At 34.4% G+C, this 22,760-nt stretch overlaps 1 protein-coding gene and 1 long non-coding RNA gene across 2 annotated transcripts; both read left to right on the top strand.

Moving 5' to 3' along the window:
* The first annotated feature begins 519 nt into the window (after positions 1 to 519).
* Positions 520 to 1,748, top strand: LOC149220780 ((+)-borneol dehydrogenase 1-like). Its single transcript, XM_089382858.1, has 2 exons — positions 520 to 629; positions 728 to 1,748. The coding sequence occupies exons 1-2, from the start codon at positions 625 to 627 to the stop codon at positions 1,611 to 1,613; spliced, it is 891 nt and encodes a 296-aa protein (XP_089238984.1). The 5' UTR covers positions 520 to 624; the 3' UTR covers positions 1,614 to 1,748.
* A 7,627-nt stretch (positions 1,749 to 9,375) lies between these two features.
* LOC149220779 (uncharacterized) lies at positions 9,376 to 10,263 on the top strand. The gene is made up of 3 exons (XR_016248773.1): positions 9,376 to 9,416; positions 10,012 to 10,083; positions 10,186 to 10,263. It is a non-coding gene; the product is annotated as an uncharacterized LOC149220779 (long non-coding RNA).
* The last annotated feature ends 12,497 nt before the right edge of the window (positions 10,264 to 22,760 follow it).

The raw sequence follows: 22,760 nt of genomic DNA, 5'->3' as shown, positions 1-22,760 counted from the left end.
GAAATTAATTTGGATACTAATAGAAATTTAATAAAGTTATCATAAAATCTGATAGAAATTTTAATAAAGTATAATAAAATCTAAATTTTCTAGTTTTTAATAATACTGAATCCATTTACTAACCTAAAAAAATCTTATTTTGTTTTTAGTGCCGTCCAGAAGAATTTGGGGTAGTGTCAGTAAACAACACCTATAATATAACGTGGAACAAACATTCAAAACAACTTTTGGTCGGTCGGCCATTTTTTCAAGCAACGTGCAAAGTGTATCATGCTTTCGCTACGGCTGCAATAACTGCACTCAATAATGGAGCAAGCAGTCAAATTAAGCTGTCCCGGTTCATTAATTTTAGCAAAGAAAAAACAGCATAAAATGCACTGAATGCGTACTGCCCTTGCAACCGTCAACGTCCCAACGAATGCGTACTGCCCTTGCAATCGTCAACGTCCCAACGAAGACACTTTTTGGCCGCTAATAAAAAATGGGGAACAGATTGCAGGCAATGACAACCAGAAGTGAGTAGCGTAGTGGGTTGGTGGCAGTGAGCATATATATATATATATAGTCTTCCACTTTTCTGTATATCCATCGTCTCTCATTCCACAGGCAGAGGCAGCAGATAATATGAGGCACAAGAATTCGTGCCAATTTCGTTTCTTTGCTTACTATTCCTTCCTTCATCTTTAACAAATGGATATATTCTAATCAGTGCGCTGGTAATTTGCAGGTTGCAGGGAAGGGTTGCTGTGATCACAGGAGGCGCCAGTGGAATCGGAGAGGCTACCGCCAAGCTGTTCGTGGAGAATGGAGCGAAAGTAGTGATTGCAGACCTTCAGGACGACCATGGAAACCGTCTTGCTCAATCCCTCGCTCCCAACGCCTGTTTTTTCCACTGCGATGTCTCGAAAGAGGCGGACGTTTCCGCCCTGCTGGACTTGGCGCTGGAGAAGCACGGGCGTCTCGACATAGTGTTCAGCAATGCCGGAATCCCGGGCGGGCTATTCTCGTCCATGGCAGACGTCACTGTCGAGGATTTGGAAAGGGTCATTTCAGTGAATGTGCGCGGGGCGTATCTGTGCGCGAAGCACGCGGCCCGGGTGATGATAGCCACCAAAACCAGAGGTTCAGTTCTCATGACGTCGAGCATGGCGTCCGTGATGGCGATGCCCAACGGGCCTTCTTACACGGCGTCGAAGCACGCGGTGTTGGGGATTATGAAGTCGGCGGCCACGGATCTTGCTCCGCACGGCATCCGGGTGAACTGCGTTTCACCCGCAGGCGTGTCTACGCCCATGTTGATCGACGCCATGAAGAAGAGCTTCCCGTCCTTCGACAAACAATACGCGGAAGAGATGCTGGAGACGACGATGGAGCTGAAGGGTGTCACTCTGGAAGCCATTGATGTTGCCAACTCTGCCCTCTTTCTGTGCAGCGACGACGCCCGTTACATCAGCGGCCATAATCTTGTAATCGATGGGGCATTCACGTCTTGCAAAGCCTTCTCCACTGCAAATTCCATGGATTTTCTTCCCATCAAGTCCTTCTTCGATCGGTTCGCAGCAGCAAGTTCGAAGAAAATCCAGAGCGAAATGGATAAACCCAATGGTCAGTAGCTTTGAGGCAACTCCATTTGCTTTTCACCATTTTCTCTTCACAGTTTCTATTATTTTGGCCGTAAAATCCTGAAAACATTGACCGTGTAAAAGCATGACATGATGGAAGGAATCTATTTGTAATGGACAGATCAGCAGACAGGCAAGGGCTAACCAGCCATATATTGAGTCATAAATGCCTTTGCCATCTATGTATGTGGTGCACAAGCTTGGGATGGCATACATAACTCATCTATGTATGTGGTGCACAAGCTTGGGATGGCATACATAACTCCGGCGGGCGACCTCGCGTTTCCGGTGACATACCCGGGACCCACCAACGAGGGCCCGCCCGCCCCGTCCCTCCGTTCCCGCCATCCACGTCAGCGCACCGGGACCCATTTTCATTTGAAACCCTTCCCTCGCGCCCATTTCATTAAAATTCATTTTCGAACGTGAATTCCTCTGCAACCTGCTCTGCGCATCCGCTGCTAACAACCTCTGCATCCTGCTCTGCATATCCTCTGCAACCTGCTCTACGCCTGGTCTGCGCATCCACTGCAACCATCCGCTGGTTTCTGCGAGCGTGAAAACGATTAAACCGACTACGAGAAGTACAGCAGAAACATATTCATGCACAGGATACTTCCGCTTCAGCCCAGGTATAAAAGCTCCCATCACCATCACCGGTAGAACCTGATCAATTCGATCAAAGGTAAATAAATTCAGCTCTAATTGATGTCTGAGATTTTATCCGTCACAGAACAGATACAGAGGTCCTCAAAACAAAATCCAGCAATAATATTCAAATTTGGAGCATACCATTATATTTTGAATCGAGTACAGATTAAAAAAAGAGTACCCAAATTCGCAAAACACATTAAATAATCAAAATAACTGTAAATGGCTGCCTGTTTTGAATGTGAAGACCATGATCTGAGTTATACTCCTCTATCATCATTGCCTTTTAAAGCAAAATTGTGTTTTGCAGATACCTACCTTTGTAGATTTGAACATCAGCTGAGCAGGATAATTAAGAAAAGCAAGGGATCCTTTGGTCAGTCCATGGGATCCCATAAGAACAGCAGAGAGTTTCACATATGTTTTCCATGGATTTACGATGTGCTTTACTCTGAAGCCCTGCAAATAAATAAGAACCAAGTACACGAAACCTTGTACAAAAGTGAAATACCATCCATAGCTGCAAAAAAAATGAAAACACCGAACCCCGGTAAGGGTAAACCATTGCTGAAATTCTATCCCAGGAATCAATCAACAGAATAAAAACAAATAGAAGCCATAACCAAAGAAAATTATAAAGCTAAACAGAAGTCGCATGAAACTTTAAAGCGTACCTGAATTGCAGCCTGTTATATACGTATTCCTGCAAACATAAACAGGGTTAAGCAGCTTTACTAAATTATTTTTCTCATTTTGAGATTCAAAGTTCAAACATCAACTCGTTTTCAACAAAAAAATACCGATATCACAGATTTCTTCACACTGCAGTGTTGAAACTTCTTTCAAACCCGAGATGCAAGAAACCATATAAATTTCTACTTAAATTTCCAAAGATTTCACTAAGAACATCAAATTTGATACTATGCCATTTAGATTTGCAGTGAAATCTTCCACGATCATCAAATTTCTCCGAAGCATCTCTCCAATAGAGAAATAATGAAAAAGAAATTATGCCTTCTCTATTTTGGAGAGCAAGAAACGAGATTGAACAGTAACAGAATGCAATTTCAAGATAATACGCAGGTACCCGCAAAGAAACGAATTTCAAGACAATATACAGGTAACCAGAGAGGAAGGATTTAAAGGATGGGCAAGGAATTCATTTCCCGTAGGAGAAATCACTCCCTTTAAACTACTCATTGACATAAAAACCAGTTTATGCTGGGATATATATAGCCATATCCTTCCAGGTCTCACAGGCATCAACACATTGAAACAAAAGGTAAAATCTCCTAACAGAATTCCCTTCAAGCATGCATTCTCTTTCATGCCCTTTCTCTTTAATCCCCTTCCAGCATGCATTGCCTTTAATCTTTAACCAGACTAAAGAGTCCAAGCACACCATGGTACAATCTTTCAAAATTACAGCAACCTTTGGCTTACCTCACAGACACCATTGATCAAATATCCAAAGAAGAATCCAAAACTGCACAGCAAAAGCTGCTGCCATTTAGGCCTTCCAGTGAGCGTTATGCCGATCAAAGTCTTCTGCAAGCTTGTTTGGATAAACAATCCGCTTTCTGGTTGTGCTCAGATGTTATGAAAGTATATTTCGGAAAATCTGATTTTAAATGGCTTGTCCATAAAAGGACATGGATATGCTTAATGAACTATTTTTACCTTGATAATCCCAAAAAAATAATGTCTCACATCAATACTTCTCTGTCTTCTAGATCGCTTGATGTCTCCAACTCCTCCTAGAACTATTGCCATCAAAATGGAGATCACTTAGATTCCTGAAAGTTGTATACCTCTTTCTCCACATCGATTGGGAGATTTTGTAGTTGCCCTGTCAAAATACCCCTAAGAGATTTTTGTTTGAGATATGATACCGCTTTCAATGATTGCTTGAATTCATTTTATATCTAGTTACAATGGACGGGCAAGAGCTTCTATTTCTAGTTTCCCTGTCTCTTTCACTCAAAGAGAATAAGCACACTGCCATCATGGAATCCTCCAACATAGCCATCTGCAGCTTCCACATCCATATTCAAATGGATGTTGGTCATAGACCTCAGCCTTCGGTATCAACATGGAAGGTCCATAGAATAGACTCATCTGCCTTGCCATGATTATAATCCCTTACAACATCAACAACATGAAGCATTTATGCATTCAAAATCATTATCTGCTCAGCCATATCTAAGCATATGAAGAATGATACAACCTTTTAGGTTGTTAATTAGGCTGAAGTTATGTAAAAGCCTTAAGCACTAGTAAAGAACATGACTAAAAAATTTAAAACATAAATACATTGACTATAATAATGATTTCCTGAATCATTAATAATGATTTCTCAAATTTTGTTTTGCAATTGTCATATTTTTTACTGCCCTTTACAGCCCAGAAACTTCGGCAATCATCACTCACAGAAGCACAGGGGAGATTTATTCAGGATATCAAAGGGTTTTTTGTCACAACTAAAATAAATACTTGAAGCGGCTTGGTATGGACTCCTCAAAGAGGTTGAACATTTAATACTCACCCTTTGGTGTATATTTTGACCCTCTGCCAGTTTCTTCTTCAACAGGACAGTCATTAGTTCTCTTGTCACCTCTAGAAATTTTTCGAGACAGAACTTTCTGCAATGTTAAGCAGGTGAAAATTTTAGTTTGTTATAATCCATGGTTATGAAGTCCCATTCAGTAACTTGCAGGAAAGAGAAATTTCAAACTAAATAATAACAGATAATGATCACTTAAAGTAAGCTTTGGGTTTCCAACATCCTTTGCACCAAAATTTTCAGTTGAACTGAAATCTGAAACTTCGATATCTAACTTTACACTCGATATTGATGTTTTGTTATCATTTTCTGCTGAAAAGGAGTGGTCACTGTGATTGTTGCTTACATGCATTTTTGGCATTGGCTGCTCCTCATATAATGCTCCACAAGGTGTTAATGAAGTTGAAACTGTCATATGAGGCATACCATTAAGCAATTGGAAATCCTGGCCAGTCACAAAAGAGGTGTCTGATGAATTGAGTAGTGGTTCTGAAGATAATTGTAACAGTGCATCAGTTCTGTTAATCAATGTTGTATTCTGCAACAGGAAAAAGGGGAGAGTTTTAAGTATATTAGACTATCTGAATTACTGTTGCAGCATTTAGCAATCTTCTCTATATAGGACATGGTAATATTCTCAACATATATGTGGTTCTTGATCTTCAAAGAAAACTTCAGATTTGTAGGTCCTGCTGCAGGAAAGGGCACAAATCAAACATTATCTTATCCTATATTCATAAACACAATGCCTCATACAAGATAGCATTACTATATCATACATAAATTGTACCTTTACAAGAACATCCTCAATTATTTTGCAGAGCATGGAATTTGATTTGACAAGATGTTGCTCCGGAGGCCATATCTGATGACTCATCCTCTGACACTTGCTGATGCTGAGGATGTAGCAAAAGAAGCTTCATTTAATTGGAGCAGTGGTAACCATAATTCAATGCTTGTGTAAAATATTTGTATGGTTATTGTATTTTAGGTATATCGTTTTGTACATATTTCTAATGTCTCTCTTCAAAGATGTACTATTTTATCACTGATGTAACATATAAACTCGTTAATATGCTGCTATGGTATGTTGGATGCTATTTTTCTTGAAGTTTTTGGCAGAGGATGTTGTTTTTAATATATTGTCCTGTGCACACCACTTGTGTCTCTATTAAACTATATGCTTATTTCCATTGTATATCACATTTATCTATGCCATCATTCCACACAGAATTCTGAAATATAAATCTGTACATAAATTGTGCAATTTTAAATCAAAAACCATAATAAAATGACGTTATATCAATAGTAACCACAGATTTTCTAGTTTAATTACTTGATGCTTCTTTGTTACAATAGTCCAGCAGCAATCCATTTTCCCTGATCCGTGTGAGGTCATTCATGGATTACATAAAATATGAATCGTCAAAATATAATAAAATCCATTCTTAATAGTTATTTTAATGACAAAGCACCCCATGGATCCAATCAAATTAATGTGAAACCAACTGTCTAACGTAATACACTATTCAACCATTTTGATGATTATGTTATAATTCAATTTGTATCATTTAAAGACTAGTCAATATGATTTTGCAAACTTAGTAGAAAATCCATGACTCCTAATTCTTGTTGTGGCTGCCCTGGTTGAAGCTGTTGGTTCCAGCATGTGATAGTCGATGTTAATTTCAAGTATAAATGATAAATCAAACAGTAGTAAATGACATTTAATCAGGATTGTTCATGATGAGTGCAATCCTATGAGCAGGAGAAATTATTACAATCTTTATAGTTTAATCATTATTAAATAACTAAGTAGCTGAACAAAGGACAGGAACTCTGTGAAGGGATTGGTTGATTTGCAGACATTGTAGAAATGCATAATTGTAATGTGTACAATTGTTAGTAATGGTTCTAACTAATAGGCCACAACACTGAAAGTAATAATATTAGCCATTCATGCCACCAAAGGCTGAGAATGACAAAGAATGAAATAATGGGGTTTGGGTTCTTTTTGAGGCTGAGCTGCTTTAGCTGGGCTTTAATTTTTAGCTTCCTCACTTCTTTTGCATCATCAATTAGAAGCTCTTGCAATAATATTATTGATGTGCTGGATGGCATTGCCCAAGTAGCTAGAAGTTTTCTCCTTAATTCTGTTGGTATTAATCTTGTTTAGTTACATGCTTTGATAGGTAAGTGATACGAACAAAACTATTTTTCTTCTGTATTTCAAGCTAAAGCAAACTGCCTTCTAATTTATATGTAATCAAAATTGGCCAATCAGATCCGCGGATCAAGTTGGCCAATCAAATCCTTCTAGTCTCAGATCTGTGGATCAAGTTGGCCAATCAAAATTGCATGCAGTGAATCCATTTTGCTTGATCATGTTCTTGTTAGTCAAGCAGCATATCATCAGTTTACCCTTTCAAGATGTACATATTTGTGTTGTCATTATTTTATCCTTTCAGGGAATACATATTTATTGATGCAATGGTTTTTACCCTTGACTTGTAGAATTCTCTTCCCACACACGATCCGTCATATTTCAGATTGATGCAGTGTGTAAGACTGTAAGTGCATAAAGGTGCAATGCGTGCATATTTAATGATGTCCTGTTTCTCTTAAAGCAATTCTTTTTTATATTTTCACTGGTTTAAATTAAGTAGCAGTTGATCATAAATATTCTTGCTTCAACTGAAAGCGGGTTTATGATTGATATGGTATATCATTCTTCCTTTTATAATCTTAAACATGCAGAAACATAGAAAAAAATGCACCATACACAGTAATTTCAATTACATACTGACAATACGATCAAAGAGATCAGCAATAAAATCTATAAAATGAAGGTTAAAATAATTTGCAATGGAGCATCCATTGCAGTGATTATCATAATCGATTGTTTAACCACTGTTTAATTGAAATTATATGTTCACCGAATCAGGTAATTCCTTTCCCACCAACCAATATAACTTTGCTCCATTGCAGTGATTATCAATCCACACTTCTTAAAGGCAAATGGTGCAAGTGCAGACAGCAAGTTAGCATAAAGCATTGCCAACAAATTTCACCAACCACTAAGAAGTTCAAGTTATTCAAAATTGTCCCAAGAGATTCACACATAATTTCTCACTGAATCAGGTTCTAAAAGGAATTATGTTCCCTGTCAACCTTTTAAATTGTAAATAAATCAAAGCTGGAGGGCCAAATCAGGCTGTGAATCAACCAGCATTCCAGAAGACTGCCTAACTGGAGACCTTGGAGACTGTTTTTCTACATTCAAATCTGGTGGAATCGAATTTGACAATTCAGATGTCTGTTGAGAAGGCTGTTTTGAAGGTAAAGACTTCCATAGTTGTTTTTGAGATTGGGATGTATCAGCTCCCATTGGTATCTGCCTGCAATTAAAAGGACTCTGTGTGGTTGAATTTGGCAATTCTAACATCGAGTTTACACCTCCCTGAGAAGTGGCATGAGATGACAGATTCTGAGGATGCATCCAGCTCAGCTGTGAACGCATATACAGAGGCATGTCCATGGGTGCCTGCTGTTGAATAAATTGAGGAACACTACTAGAAATGCCTGATAGTTTTGTATCACCATATGGTTCCCTGGCCACACAATTGGAATTACCATCTAACCTTCTATCAAACCCAGTGCTGCCAGAAGTTGTCGTCTGGACACTTGAAACAGGTTGCACATGTTCAGCTGGTTTGGCAGATGCCCATTGCATAAGTCGGTTACTTCTGGAGACAATCTCAAGCAATTTTGACTGGGATACATCTGAGGTAAATTTTGCACCTGCCAGATTGACTTCACTGGATTTAGCAACTGATGAAGCTGATTTCATTGAAAAGTTGAAAAGTTCTCAATTATCCACATTGGATTCAGCTCATATTTCCTCTCCCAATTCAAATGAAATGTTTTGATTGAGGATAACCCTTGAGTGCTTTATGCTAGCTTGTGGGTACGGGTGTAAGGGGATGTGTGCCTCTTCCTGTGACCCAATACGGGTGTAGGAACTAGCCTCTTCCTGTGACCCAAAACACTACACTCTTTACACATCCACATTATCCTGTAGAGGAAATACTAAAATGATCATGAATTTGCATATGAGTTCTCAAAGGCACTGAGCAATGCTAGCAGGTTGGAATAAGTTGATCCACAAAAGGTTTTGCATTGTATATGTGACTGGGAGTGCACTGCTTAGAGTTGCCTGCATTAATAAGAAAAATATCACAAAGCATGAGACTCAAAACTTCTGAAAAATGGGAGATTACAGAAATACAGGATTACAGAAAATCCCTAATGGAGGGAAAAATCTACACCATACAAAGATGTAACTATATAGCGAGTGTGTTTTGCGTCCTTGGATTTTGTTAGTTTATTTCAGATGTTTGAATATTCATGAAAGAAGTTTAAGTCTCTATTGACATTTTGGATTTCATGTTTGAAGGAATCTCATTATTCAGATCATCAAAATTGAGATAACTTGGTTCAATTGTATGCAGGTAACTGGTAAAGCAGTAATGCTTGACCAGATCATCAACTATGTTCAATCTCTTCAACACCAAGTAGAGGTAACAGATGCAATAAGACTCTCTTTTCTCTTCTTGTTGGCTTTGGTCATTACTGACCCATAAACTGCTCTCATTACACCAGTAGCCTGTAAGCTTTGTAAATTCCCAATAATCTTTGGTACCTTGACAGTGGAACTAATTATGCACCCTGAACACCCCCGTCTATGTTGCAAACTTAGCATTTATTTATCGCTTGGTACCACTAGGTGGGATTACAAAAAGTATACAACACTATTGCTGGACACCCCCTATCTACTGCTCCAATTAATCATGACAATGGACACAAATGGTTTTAGAGGATCATCTGCAGGACCAATATTGTATGAGTAGGGAGGTGGCTTTAGGAACTCTTCCCATCAGTTTTTTAGCATTAAAGCTTGATATATTTCTCATGACTTCTGAACTCATGCTAGTGCCTACTCTTCCCAACTTTCACTAGACCTTGTAGACAACAGCACTATTTCCTAGCCAATAGTTTTGTCCCCAACTATCTTCTTGGATGTTTGATGACTAGACTGCAAGTATTTAACGGAAAGAACAGCTGTTTACCCCGAATTCTGATATTTTGTCTTCTGATTTGTTTCTCTGAATACAGTTCTTGTCCATGAAATTGGCTACAGTCAATCCAAAACTTGACTTTAACATCGACAATTTCTTTGCCAAAGAGGTAAAATTTTTATAAGCCAGAATGTTGTGATATACTTGGTGAAACAAGTATTTTTCTAGGTTTCTGATTTCAAGCTAAAGAAAAAGTTTCAATTGTTCTTAGATGTCTGGAAGCTTCTCGAGCAAGGGAATGTCTCCTACATACTTCCATTTGGACCAACTGAAGCAGGCTTCTCTGCAAGCGGTACCAAGTCCCGGATCGGATATACCTTCCACTATGAGTTCAGTAGACTCTGCAGAAATGTTTGACGGTGCAAATTTTCAGGTAAACATTAATTTTGCTTAAAAGGTGAGGCTCCTTGGGGGGTTTCACGTAGGGTTTACAACTTTCCTGTGCCCCTGAAATCCAAAATCTTTAAAACAGATTTAATATTTTGCTTAAAAGGTGAGGCTCCTTGGGGGGTTTCACGTAGGGTTTACAACTTTCCTGTGCCCCTGAAATCCAAAATCTTTAAAACAAAATGAATGTTTTATGTACAGAAGATTCTCTAAATACAGATATAAGTATGGTTTAAAACCACGATTTGTCATTTGCAGAGACGGATATGGCACTAGGAATATACCAGGAGGTACCCACAGCTCTCGCGCAGTCGTTTGCAGGCAGATGTTGCGCAGAAACCAGCGGATGGTTGCAGCGGATGCGCAGAGCAGGCGTAGAGCAGGTTGCAGAGGATATGCAGAGCAGGATGCAGAGGTTGTTAGCAGCGGATGCGCAGAGCAGGTTGCAGAGGAATCCACGTTCGAAAATGAATTTTAATGAAATGGGCGCGAGGGAAGGGTTTCAAATGAAATGGGTCCCGGTGCACTGACGTGGATGGCGGGAACGGAGGGACGAGGCGGGCGGGCCCTTGTTGGTGGGTCCCGGGTATGTCACCGGAAACGCGAGGTCGCCCGTCGGAGTTATGTATGCCATCCCAAGCTTGTACACCATATACATAGATGACAAAGGCATTTATGACTCAATATATGGCTGGTTAGCCCTTGCCATTATGCATTCCTATGTAAGTGTGACCATTTTAAATACACGAAATCTGCAGAGTTCCTATGATAATTTTAAGGGAGAAGTTTAATAATTTTGTTTTAGACTTTTTTAGGTGCCAACCTATATAATTGTGAATGCATTCTAAATTAAATACACGAAATCTGCAGAGTTTCTATGATAATTTTAAGGGAGAAGTTTAATCATTTTGTTTTAGACTCTTTTTAGGTGCCAAGCTATGTAATTGTGAATGCATTCTAAATTTTTATTATTTAATATATATGTATATATGAATTTGTGAGTGTAATACACCAAATTTTTTTTATTAGATTGTATTTTTTTAATGAAATAAATAAATATAAAAAAATAAAATAATATATTTAATTATAATTATATATTAATAAATTTTTTATAATCATTTCAAAGTGGTTTTATATATTTTACAAATTTTCAAATAAAATTAACCAAAAAAATTAAAAAAAATTCAAATTATTTTTTATTTTATTTTTAATCATATATTTATTATAATCATTTCAAAAGTGATAAAATCATGAGATGTGTATGCCTTCATACTCCACTAAGGTGGGTCTCTTGTCCCACAAACAAGGGGGTCTTGTACACCAATGTGGTGTCTTACTTAGTCATGACCTTAAAATTGGATAATAATAATACAAATATCAAAATAAAATTCCAAAAAATAAATACTAATCTTTTAAATTTTAAATCTTATAAACAATATTCAATTTGAATAGATAGTGACCATCATCATTATCTAAATTAATAATAATAATATCAAAATAAAATTCCAAAAGATAAATACTAATCTTTTAAATTTTAAAATCCTCCAAACAATATTCGATTTGAATGGATAGTGATCATCATCATTATCTAAATTAATAATTTTGCTTTATCAATTTATAATTTTTCTTTATCAATTTAAACTAGTCTAGATCCATTTTAACTATAGACCAAATCTCTTTTCACTTTAAAAGAGGTTTGCATCTCACAAAATTTAATCCCTGTAGGTGCTTAGACAAGTTTCTAAGTGAATAAAATGGGTCAATATCATGGGTTCTCATACCATGGGTCAATATCATAATGTTATTTTTGTTTTCACATTATTTTTTAATTAATTGTATTTTGTTTTGACAAAGTAAACATATTTTTACATAAGATTATTTTTATTTTTATTTTATTTTTATCGAATTAAAAAATTAACAATTTTGTTTTACAAAAATTATATTAAAAGAATATTATATTATTTTCAAAATAAAAATCTTACATTTTAAAATATTATATTCAAAATATTGAGACCAAAAATTGTAGTAAGTGACTATTTTAGTTTAATTTTAATTTAATTTTTTATTTTTATATTATTTGAATGAGTCAAATATTAAACAGGACAAGACAGGGTAGAACATTACAACATTTCTATGATACTTGAGAGCAATCTCTTAATGCAATCAATCCTCTCTATTCACTAAAACAATATTTAAACATAAATATTCAATTTGAATAAATAGTGATCATTATTATTATCATTATCTAAATAAATTTAAAATGAAATAAATATTTTTTTTCCATAAAACAAATATTTAAAATCTATATTTAAACATAATATGCAATATATTTAAACATAATATGCCATTTACTGGTAAAACTAATTCGAGTAGCGAATTGAAGGAAAATAAAATAAATAGGGTATCTATTTCTTAAAATGATAACTAACCATCATAATATACAAGTCAACAACGTACTCGTAAAACTGATTCGAGTACAGAATGGAAGGAAAATAAAATAAAATAAATATAACCCTAATATATATAAGTCAACAATGTACCCCAAAAACTGATTCCAGTGGCGACGTGGAGGAATCACTGATGACAGTGACGCTTCATGTGGATGGCAAAACACAATCACAGGTTGTTGGTTGGAATGCAAAAATAGAGATACACTCTGACCTTGGCACCCGGTACATCTAACAGATTAACAACCTTTGACCTGGCACCCGGTACATCCAACAAGTGCCTTGCTTGTCTATGTTGGTTTACATTATTGCCAATGTACTTTTATATAATTAAAATTGAATTTGAATTATTATTTTAATATTTAAGTCGATAGGTTTTTCCTATGTATCAACAATTGTCAACACTTTTACCCTCCTCTGTTGGATCAAGTGAGACATTTTCAACCGTTGATTTGAAGTGTCACTGCTTTTTCCAAATATCAGTTGAGTTGCCTTTTTGACATGGCAAGATATTTTTACTGCTTTTTCCATCTTCCCTGGCTTTTGGCAAGCACTGGCCTGCTAGGATTCCGTTTCTTGGGCTTGTAAAAGCAGCGGTGCGATTGATTTATTGGGAGATCAATTCTCACAGAGTTCCTGTGCTTCACTTTTCCCAAAGCCTCTGCTTCTCGTCTGAAGACACTCTCCTCGATTGGTCCGTCTGCTAATCTCCTGATTGATAGCACTATTCCATCCTGCAAACATGCCTTGAACACGATTCCATACCTGGTTCTGCTTAGTACATGTTCTTCATCAAAATGCCCTGTGGCTTCCAGAGCATTGGCGTAAGAAATTGGGTTGTAGAACATGATCGGTTTCTTCTCTTGTTCACCACTGGTTTCTCTCAGTCGCCGTCTCTTGCGCTCCATTTTCAGAAGACAAATCACCAGGCAAGTGTCATCTGGCCAGCATGCACTGCACTTTGACTGCTTTTTCCAAATATCGGTTGAGTTGCTTTTTTTTCACTTCCGAGTTCTACCGTGCATTGAACCTGGCCCTGTTATGCAAAAACTCTAATCCCCGCATGCCCTCAGTCTTACTACATAGAGTTCTTCTGCGTCACTTTCCTGATCGCCTTTGCCGTCAATTACTTCGTGGGCCGACGGCAAAACGAGCAGATCGCCCTAGCCTGGGCGGCGCAATTTGCAACGGACGGGATCAGAAACATTCTGTCAAATCTTCGTCTCGCTGAATTGTTAAGCAATGTGTAAGTTTTCAGATAATTTCATATTACCGAGACCTGATTATTACTAAATTCAAGACAATACATATTTAATCATTTGTCATTGATCAACCGTGAACACCAATAATTGAGTTCTCGGTTGGGTGCTATGGAAATGGATTTTTCAATATTTATCTTTTATATCGACTGGAGGTCCAAAAATTTATGAACTCCTCCAACAGTGTATATGCATGGTGGCCTTAAGTACACCAGAATATCAAGCAGTCATCTCTTATTTATGGATAATATGTGTTACTAGATTTTATTAATCAATTTATTAGTATTGGAGTTTAAAATAAGAGAAACTGAGTATATGCTTGGTGATCATAGAATTTTGCATGCAGCTAGGGCAATTCTATTTCCAGCGTATGGATCTCTTCACATCTAAATTGCTTGGCCTAGAATGTTTTGGTGAAGGCTCCTCCCTATAAAACCCCATTTGAATGGACCTGGAAAATTCTTCTTTGTTACTGCAATAAAATATGTTTTGTATCACTGAGACTATGCAGGAACAATTGTTTCTATCAAAAGTTTTAACATTCATAGACTGTAGAATAAGCAAGAGAATATAAATCCCGCACCTCCACTCTGAATTTCAAAATAAATACTAAAATCTATGAGATATGCCCCAATTAAACTTAATTAACTAAATTCAGTATATGAGCAGGTGCCAAAAAGTACTGATATAATTCGAATTTCACAATATGATAAAAATCATTTAAAATTTTAACAGATATTTATCGATGTCTGACAAGTTTGTGGTGCTGTCTGATGGTTGTATTTTTGGGTTTTTTTTGATAAATAAATATTTTTAATTTCTTTAAATCAGAACCATATAGTTATTGCCTTAGAAGTTTGTTAAGGTCTATCGCTGGAAAACCAGACTAAATACAGAACTTTAACTGTTTCAATATCCTAAAAGCAATAGTTCTGAGCAAAGTTAAAAATTTGATTTTAACTTTGGGCTGTAGTGCTATTACTGAACAAAAGAAAATTTATTGAATTTTGTCAGTTTTGGTATTTTGGTTGGAATTTCACAATATAATTTTTGGTTAAATTGTGATTTTTAGTTATTTAAAATATGTTTTTGAATGTATTTAAATGTATAAATAAATTCATTGCTCTGAAAAATAGATGCATAAATAGATTGGGCACTTGGACTATGCAAACTACATAGCTAAAACTTGTGATTTCATTAAATCCCTGTTAACTTATGATTTTTAGTTATTTAAAATGTATTTTTGAATACATTTAAATGCATAAATAGATTCAGTGCTCTGAAAAATAGATGCATAAATAGATTGGGCACTTGGACTATACAGACTACACAGCTAAAACTTGTGATTCCGATAAATTACTGTGGTATTCCAGGTAATATTCACAGAGTTTTTTTTGCCTGGTGAGACAGACAATTTTTTATAAAATTGTGATTATTAATAATCTAAAATGTGCATTAAAATGTATAAATAAATTCAACAACTTAAAAACCTCTGAGACATTCCCATTATGCAAACTACTGCTGAAACTTAATTTCAAAATTTCAGATAAAAATATGCACCCAAACCCAAGAAGGCCCAAAACTCAAAGCAATAGTTCTGAGCAAAGTTAAAAATTTGATATTAACTTTGGGCTGTAGTGCCATTACTGAACAAAAGAAAATTTATTGAACTTTGTCAGTTTTTTGGTATATTGGTTGGAATTTCACAATATAATTTTTGGTTAAATTGTGATTTTTAATTATTTAAAATATATTTTTGAATGTATTTAAATGTATAAACAAATTCACTGCTCTGAAAAATAGATGCATAAATAGATTGGGCACTTGGACTATGCAAACTACACAGCCAAAACTTGTGATTTCATTAAATCCCTGTTAACTTATGATTTTTAGTTATTTAAAATGTATTTTTGAATACATTTAAATGCATAAATAGATTCAGTGCTCTGAAAAATAGATGCATAAATAAATTGGGCACTTGGACTATACAAACTACACAGCTAAAACATGTGATTCCAATAAATTACTGTGGTATTCCAGGTAATATTCACTGAGGTTTTTTTTGCCTGGTAAGACAGACAATTTTTTATAAAATTGTGATTATTAATAATTTAAAATGTGCATTAAAATGTATAAATAAATTCAACAACTTAAAAACCTTTGAGACATTCCCATTATGCAAACTACGGCTGAAACTTAATTTCAAAATTTCAGATAAAAATATGCAACCAAACCCAAAAAGCCCCAAAACTCAGAAAAATTAGACTACGCGTTTGTTCGGTAATCAGCATGTTTTTGTTGGTTTTTGTGATTATATTTCGTTAGATATACTCTTGACTATGATGTTCAAAATCATAGAAGATGGAGGCCACCTGAGTATCCCATGAATGAGCTGCCAGTTATGGTGAACAATTTGTTCAAGAATTGACGGAAGAAAGTGGTAGGAAACAAAACTATGAAGCCAATCCACAAAATCAACAGCACCCACATTATGATATATAGAACCCATTGCAGTACGACTGTCAGAGTGCTCCTCGATGTGCCATGAGTTGTGGTAGCTGCTGGATTAATCAAGGGCTGCTCCAACGTTCCACTATAACTGTTCTCCATGGGCACTGCAATTGGATTCCAGGGTCACTCTACATTCTACTTCTTTGGATTAGAGAGGCCTTTAAAGAAAGTAGGGGTGGCAGAGATGAAAGGCATGACATGGACTTCTAAAAGGACATAAATGTCCAACTTAATGGTATTGGTCCTGTGATTTTTGCTGGGATCTGATGAATTTATTCTGGTTGAACGGCCAGGATTATGGGATTGTACGGATGGCTGTCTGACCATTCGAAAAATTTGGATGTGTCCTCCGTTTCATCGCTTTTGTGTGGTTTCCAAGCATCCTGTAATAAAGGAGTATTATGATGATTAAAGGTTGAAAGCAGCACATAAAACACTATCATTTGAAAATAGAGGTATACACTAGATATCAAATTAAATAAAACATTTTCTGTATTCAAGTTTTTTTAATCTATAATGAATTAAACAGTCTTTTGATAGAAATCACTAAATATCAAACTAAATAAAACATTTCACTTTATTTTATATATATGTATATATTAGGTCTATATTTTAATAAACTACTATACATAAATAGACATCAAACTAAATAAACCATTTCAATTTCAATTATATATATATCCCAAGAACTAGAAGAGATGAATGAGATGCAAGATAAAGGAAGTTGGAAAACCATAGAGAAAAAAAAGAAAGCTACAACATCAATCTTGCCAAGAAAGACGAGGAGCCAGACAATTAAAAACTAAGAAAATTATAGGTCTGATAGACCAATTTGGTCTCAGTGAACGTTAACCACTATCATCATCATCATCATCATAAATTAATTAATTACTTATTAAATAAATTATTTTAGATTTTAATTTATATCTATCCTAAAAAAACCACAAAATAACCCTAATTAACTATGATAAAAATATATTCCATCATTATTTTCTTTTTTAATCTTCTATCACGCATGTAGCTTAATGGATTTTTCTGATTATTAAGATATCTAATTTAAGATTAATACCCCTCATTGAAAACTGAGTTAACACTGGGAGCCTAGATGAACTCATCTCGACAAGCAAATCGGAGGAATCATTTTTTCCGGTGCAAGATAATAGCAGATAAAACATAATATTTTTCGACGAAAGCGTCACATATCTGGCTCGAATTGAACCTTGGGAGCCTAGATGAACTCATCTCGACAAGCAAATCGGAGGAATCATTTTTTGCGGTGCAAGATAATAGCTGATAAAGAATAATATTTTTGGGACGAAAGCGTCACATATCTGGCTCGAATTGAACTGTGATATCTATTGATATTCACTTATTGCATATAGTTTGTAAATTTGTCTTGATTTGATAAGATTTTGATAAAATTTTGTAAAGTTTTTTAGGATTTTCTTAAATTTAGATTTTTTTTTCAGAAAGAAAAAGCTTCATAATTTATATTAAGAGAATATAAAAATCCAGATACAGGTAAAGGCATGAGGCCTTGATGCAAATTGTTCAGAAACCTATTACTGTCCAGATGCATGGATCTTAGAAATAAACAAAAATTATGAGTGCATGGCAGTACAGAGACTTCAGAAAGGAGGAACCATGTAAGTCAAGATAAGAAACCTCATTTCTTAAATTTAGATTACATGTGCCAAATTTCAAGATTTTAGGTGCTTTGGAAGCTTTTGATAGGGTTGAATCTATTTTATCATCAAAAACATGATTCAAACACTACACTTTTTTTAATTTTCTTTTGGCCAATCACTTTTGACTATTCACACGATTACTCATTAGACCCGGCCTTAAATAATTAAGTTAGGTAGTTAAATATTTAATAATAATAATGATAAGTATATTAATGTTAATATTAATAATAATATTTATTAAATAATTAGGTTACTTAATAAATATTTAATAATAATAATGATAATTATATTAATTTTTATAATGTTATTTTGATAAATCACATTTCAAGTTGTTAATTTCTAACCAACTAATATGATTTATCATCATGACAAAAATTAATTATAATAATAATAATAATTATTATTATTATATTAATATAATACATACATAATAATATATTAAATTAACTTAAATAATTAAATATTTTAAAATTTATAAATAAAGAATTTAAATTAATTTATTATGTATTTTAAAATATTATAAATTATAATTAGTATATAAAAATATAATATATATAGAGAGAGTTGTTTTTTTTTTAAATCTCTGATTTATTTTCCAATCTAATTTATCGAAAATTTAACGAGAATGCATTGAAATCACAAATTAAATTTAATGAGTGAACTCAAAAAATAACAACATAAATTCATAAGATAATTATTCAATATAAAATAATATTAAAAATATATATAGTTTGGACCACCTGGAAAACTATAATGGAATATTTCATCAAATTGATCAAGAAAAAGCACGGAAAGGATATTAGTAAGGATAGGGGAAATGAAGTAAGGCATTCAATGTGTTCCTTATAATATAGATATAAACAAAACATCTAAAGAAAAGTAATTGCATAATGATCCAGTCGAAGAAAACAAGGTTTTCCACAAACCAATTAACTCTTCTAGAAAAATTCAACAATTCTAATTTAATAATCCTATCAGCCTCTCTTTGTACGTTTTGGGACAATTGCTAATTTTATAAGTTATAATAAAAAATATAACTTAAAACGGTAAAATTTTTAATTATTTATATTTATATTTAAATATCTTTAAGAATTTTATAAATATTGTATTAATTTATATATTTAAAAATATCATGTTATAATAATATGATGTAAATATTATAAAATTAAATTTGAAACAATAATTAAATTGCTAAATTTAAATGAAAGTATAGGCCATTTAAACCAATCTCACACACATTTATGAGCTAATCTTGTTGATTCTTTGTTGTGTTTTTATTTTTTATTTATTTTTGTGCATAAAGATTAAATGTAAAAAATAATAGTTAATCGTTAATAGAATTGTTGTTATAAGAAATTATTTTAAAAAAATCAGTGAAGAGGAATAGAAGAAAATTTATGTAAGGATTAAATGTTTTAAAATGGAAAAAGGAATTTTATTAGTTAGGTAAAAAAGGGGAAATTCCATGTGCATTCAAATTAATGGTGAATTGTTCACTTTTAAGGCACTCTTTGTCATAGTTCATTGGTTCAAATCCCCTTGTGTCAAAGTATAATAGCTTGAGTGGAAAAATTTCTATAATCCAAATAATCATGGAGAAACCGAAAAGTTTGAACAAGTTGAAAATCATGATGAGCAAGATATTCGGGCAAGGGAGAAAAATGAAAGTTTTGAACAAGTTGAAAAGCATGATGAGTGTGATATGATGAGCAAGATATTGAGGTGAGGAAAAGAACATAATGTTTTGAACAAGTTGAAAATGTCATGATGAGTGTGCTGTGATGAGAAATATATTCAGGTGAGGAAGAAAACATAATGTTTTGAACAAGTTGAAAATTATGATCAACATGATATTCAAGCGAGGGAGAAACCAAAAGTTTTGAACAAGTTGAAAATCATGTTTAGCGGGATATTCAGGTGAGGGATAAAACTAAATGTTTTGAACAAGTTGAAAATCGTGATAAGCAAGATATTAAGTTTATTAATATAGTTATTATTTATTTATAATTAATAATATTTTTATTTAGTTAATTACGTCAAATATATAAAAGGGAGTTAGGTTAAAGAAATAAAATGTTAAAATTAATTAATTAGTTAGTTAAATTTTATTGATATTTTTAATTAATTAAGTTACCATTGTTAATTAAAATATTTAATTAATTATTAAATGATAAAATATTGAAATGTTAGATCTAAGATTTTTGTGATCCATAATGTAGAAATATGTCTTCCGGATTAATCACATTTAGGATTTGGTCTACCTTTCATAACATTATTTAAATAGTAATATTATTAACTTTAGTAATCATGTTTATAATATTAATATTTTTTAAGTATTATATATAAAGAGAGAGACTTTGCTTACGTTAAATGAGGATTACATAGAGCAAGAATTTGATGATACTACACTAATAACATAAGTTCAAAGCCTTGAGGTTGCTAAGATTCCATCGAACTAGAGCATGTTGTAAATAGAAACTTATAAAAATAGGCCAGTTGTGTCACACCTTGATATAGATAGACATGAGAAGAAAAGAAAATCGTTAGTGTTGCAAGGAAAAAACCAGCGAGTCACGATCTGTAAATTTCTATGGATATTCCTCTAGATAGTTCCCCACAACGAATCTAATAAAATTGTACTTAAAAATTTCAAAATATACACTATTGCAGTTTTATATCTCTTTAGATTAATAGGTCTATAGATTATTGTTACTAGTGTATGCATGAAAATTAAAATTACGCAGAAAATATAGAACAATGAAATAAAAGCACACACACACATTTATCACAAAATATCACCCGAGAAACCCTTTTGGGAGAAAAACCCAACTGTAAGGTGAGGATGCTCTACTCTCTTTCTCTGAATGGAAATATGGATGCAAGTACAAAGAAGTATTCCCATGGCTCATGGGATACTATAGTGCACAAACCCTCTCTGTGTGCTCTATCTCCTACCCCTCTTTGCAATTTTTACTCAGCGATGGAAAAATGCACTCAAAAGAATGGAACCCCTTTTCCTCCTAGTGGCTTGATTATAACACAACCTAATAGACTACTAAGGGTTAGGTTTGACTACCTCAGCTCTTAACTAGCGTTACGATATAGACTCTTCTAGAGTATTCTTCATCATAATCATGTGGCTAGCCTCTTTTCCATGAATAATGGGGGCTCACATGGCATCCTCTTCAATTATGGTGGTGAAAGTAGGAAGGTCAATTTTTGAGTGGAATAAATTTTGCATACTGACTTTGATTCACGTGATTTTTGCATCATTTGCAAGGTATTTATGTGTATAATAGGAAAAAAAGACATGCTCTAAAGTGACAAAGTTTTACCCCCCAAAAAATCCCATTTAGTGCCTCAAAATGTGCCCAGAAGGTTTTAGTCTTTGTTTTGCAAAAATGGGACTTGCCAGTAAAAATGGTCCTAATAGTTGAGTCCTCTGCTTTTTCCACTCTAAGAGTATCGAGATGTAAAAAAAATATAATGATCCAATCTGGATCACATAAAAACTATTAGGCAGGATCTCCAAGCATCCGCATTGGCTTGTCACTACCCTCATCCAAGGAGAAGGATATGTTGGCTAATCTCCTAGATAGAATGGTCAACTTGTGGCCTATAATGTCAAAATTTTCTTTTAGCTTTTTCATTCTGATAGAATTTTCCTACTAAATCTTCTTGTACCTCCCTATACCACCTACAATATTCAAATGGTGTTTAACATAGTGTCTTCTTCATGCCATGATTGACAAAGTGATAAGAGCACATGCACTGTGTAAGTATAGTGGGAGTTGCATCCCCCTTTAGTGTGAGTTGGCATCATATCAAAGTAGGGGGAAATCCATGCCATGATTGATAAAGTGATAAGAGCACATGCACTGTGTAAGTATAGTGGGAGTTGCATCCCCCTTTTGTGTGAGTTGGCATCATATCAAAGTAGGGGGAACTCCGGCTCCTGAACAACCTCCTTGGGAGAAGTAATATTTTTAATATTTATATATGATTTATATTAATGTGATTATTGATATTGTTAAATAGAAATGGTCCATAATCATTAAATAATTAGGTCATATTTATGACCATCAACTCAAATCCACGGTCATACTCTCCTTGAAAGGAGTCTCTACCACAATGCCTTCTTCTCCCTGCATAAACTCCACCTTGAGCTCCACTACTCTACCAAGCTTTATTGATCCACCTGGATCACATTTCCAAATTTGGAATCTATCATCCCAAATGTTGAAGGACTCCTGCTGTGTTATACCCTTGGCTAGAAATGTATTTCCGAAAATTACCCACTCAATAGGATGCCAACTCATAATCTCTCTCTAGTCCAAATGACATGGTCTTCTAGAATAGTAGGTGTCAATAGCAACAATATTACTTCTGGAGTCCAATACCCCTCAAAGAATGTCTCTCCCACTAGCCATCAATAACCCATAAAAAATACCTTGTGTACAAGTACTAACTCAATAAATAATGAACCACCATGTT

This window comes from Pinus tabuliformis, chromosome Q, assembly GCF_031772625.1.
Source record: "Pinus tabuliformis cultivar Carrire ecotype Pingquan chromosome Q, CPIR1, whole genome shotgun sequence".
Lineage (NCBI taxonomy): Eukaryota > Viridiplantae > Streptophyta > Pinopsida > Pinales > Pinaceae > Pinus > Pinus tabuliformis.
The sequence above is the reverse complement of the archived record's forward strand: the minus strand, read 5'-3'. Positions and strand labels throughout refer to the sequence as shown.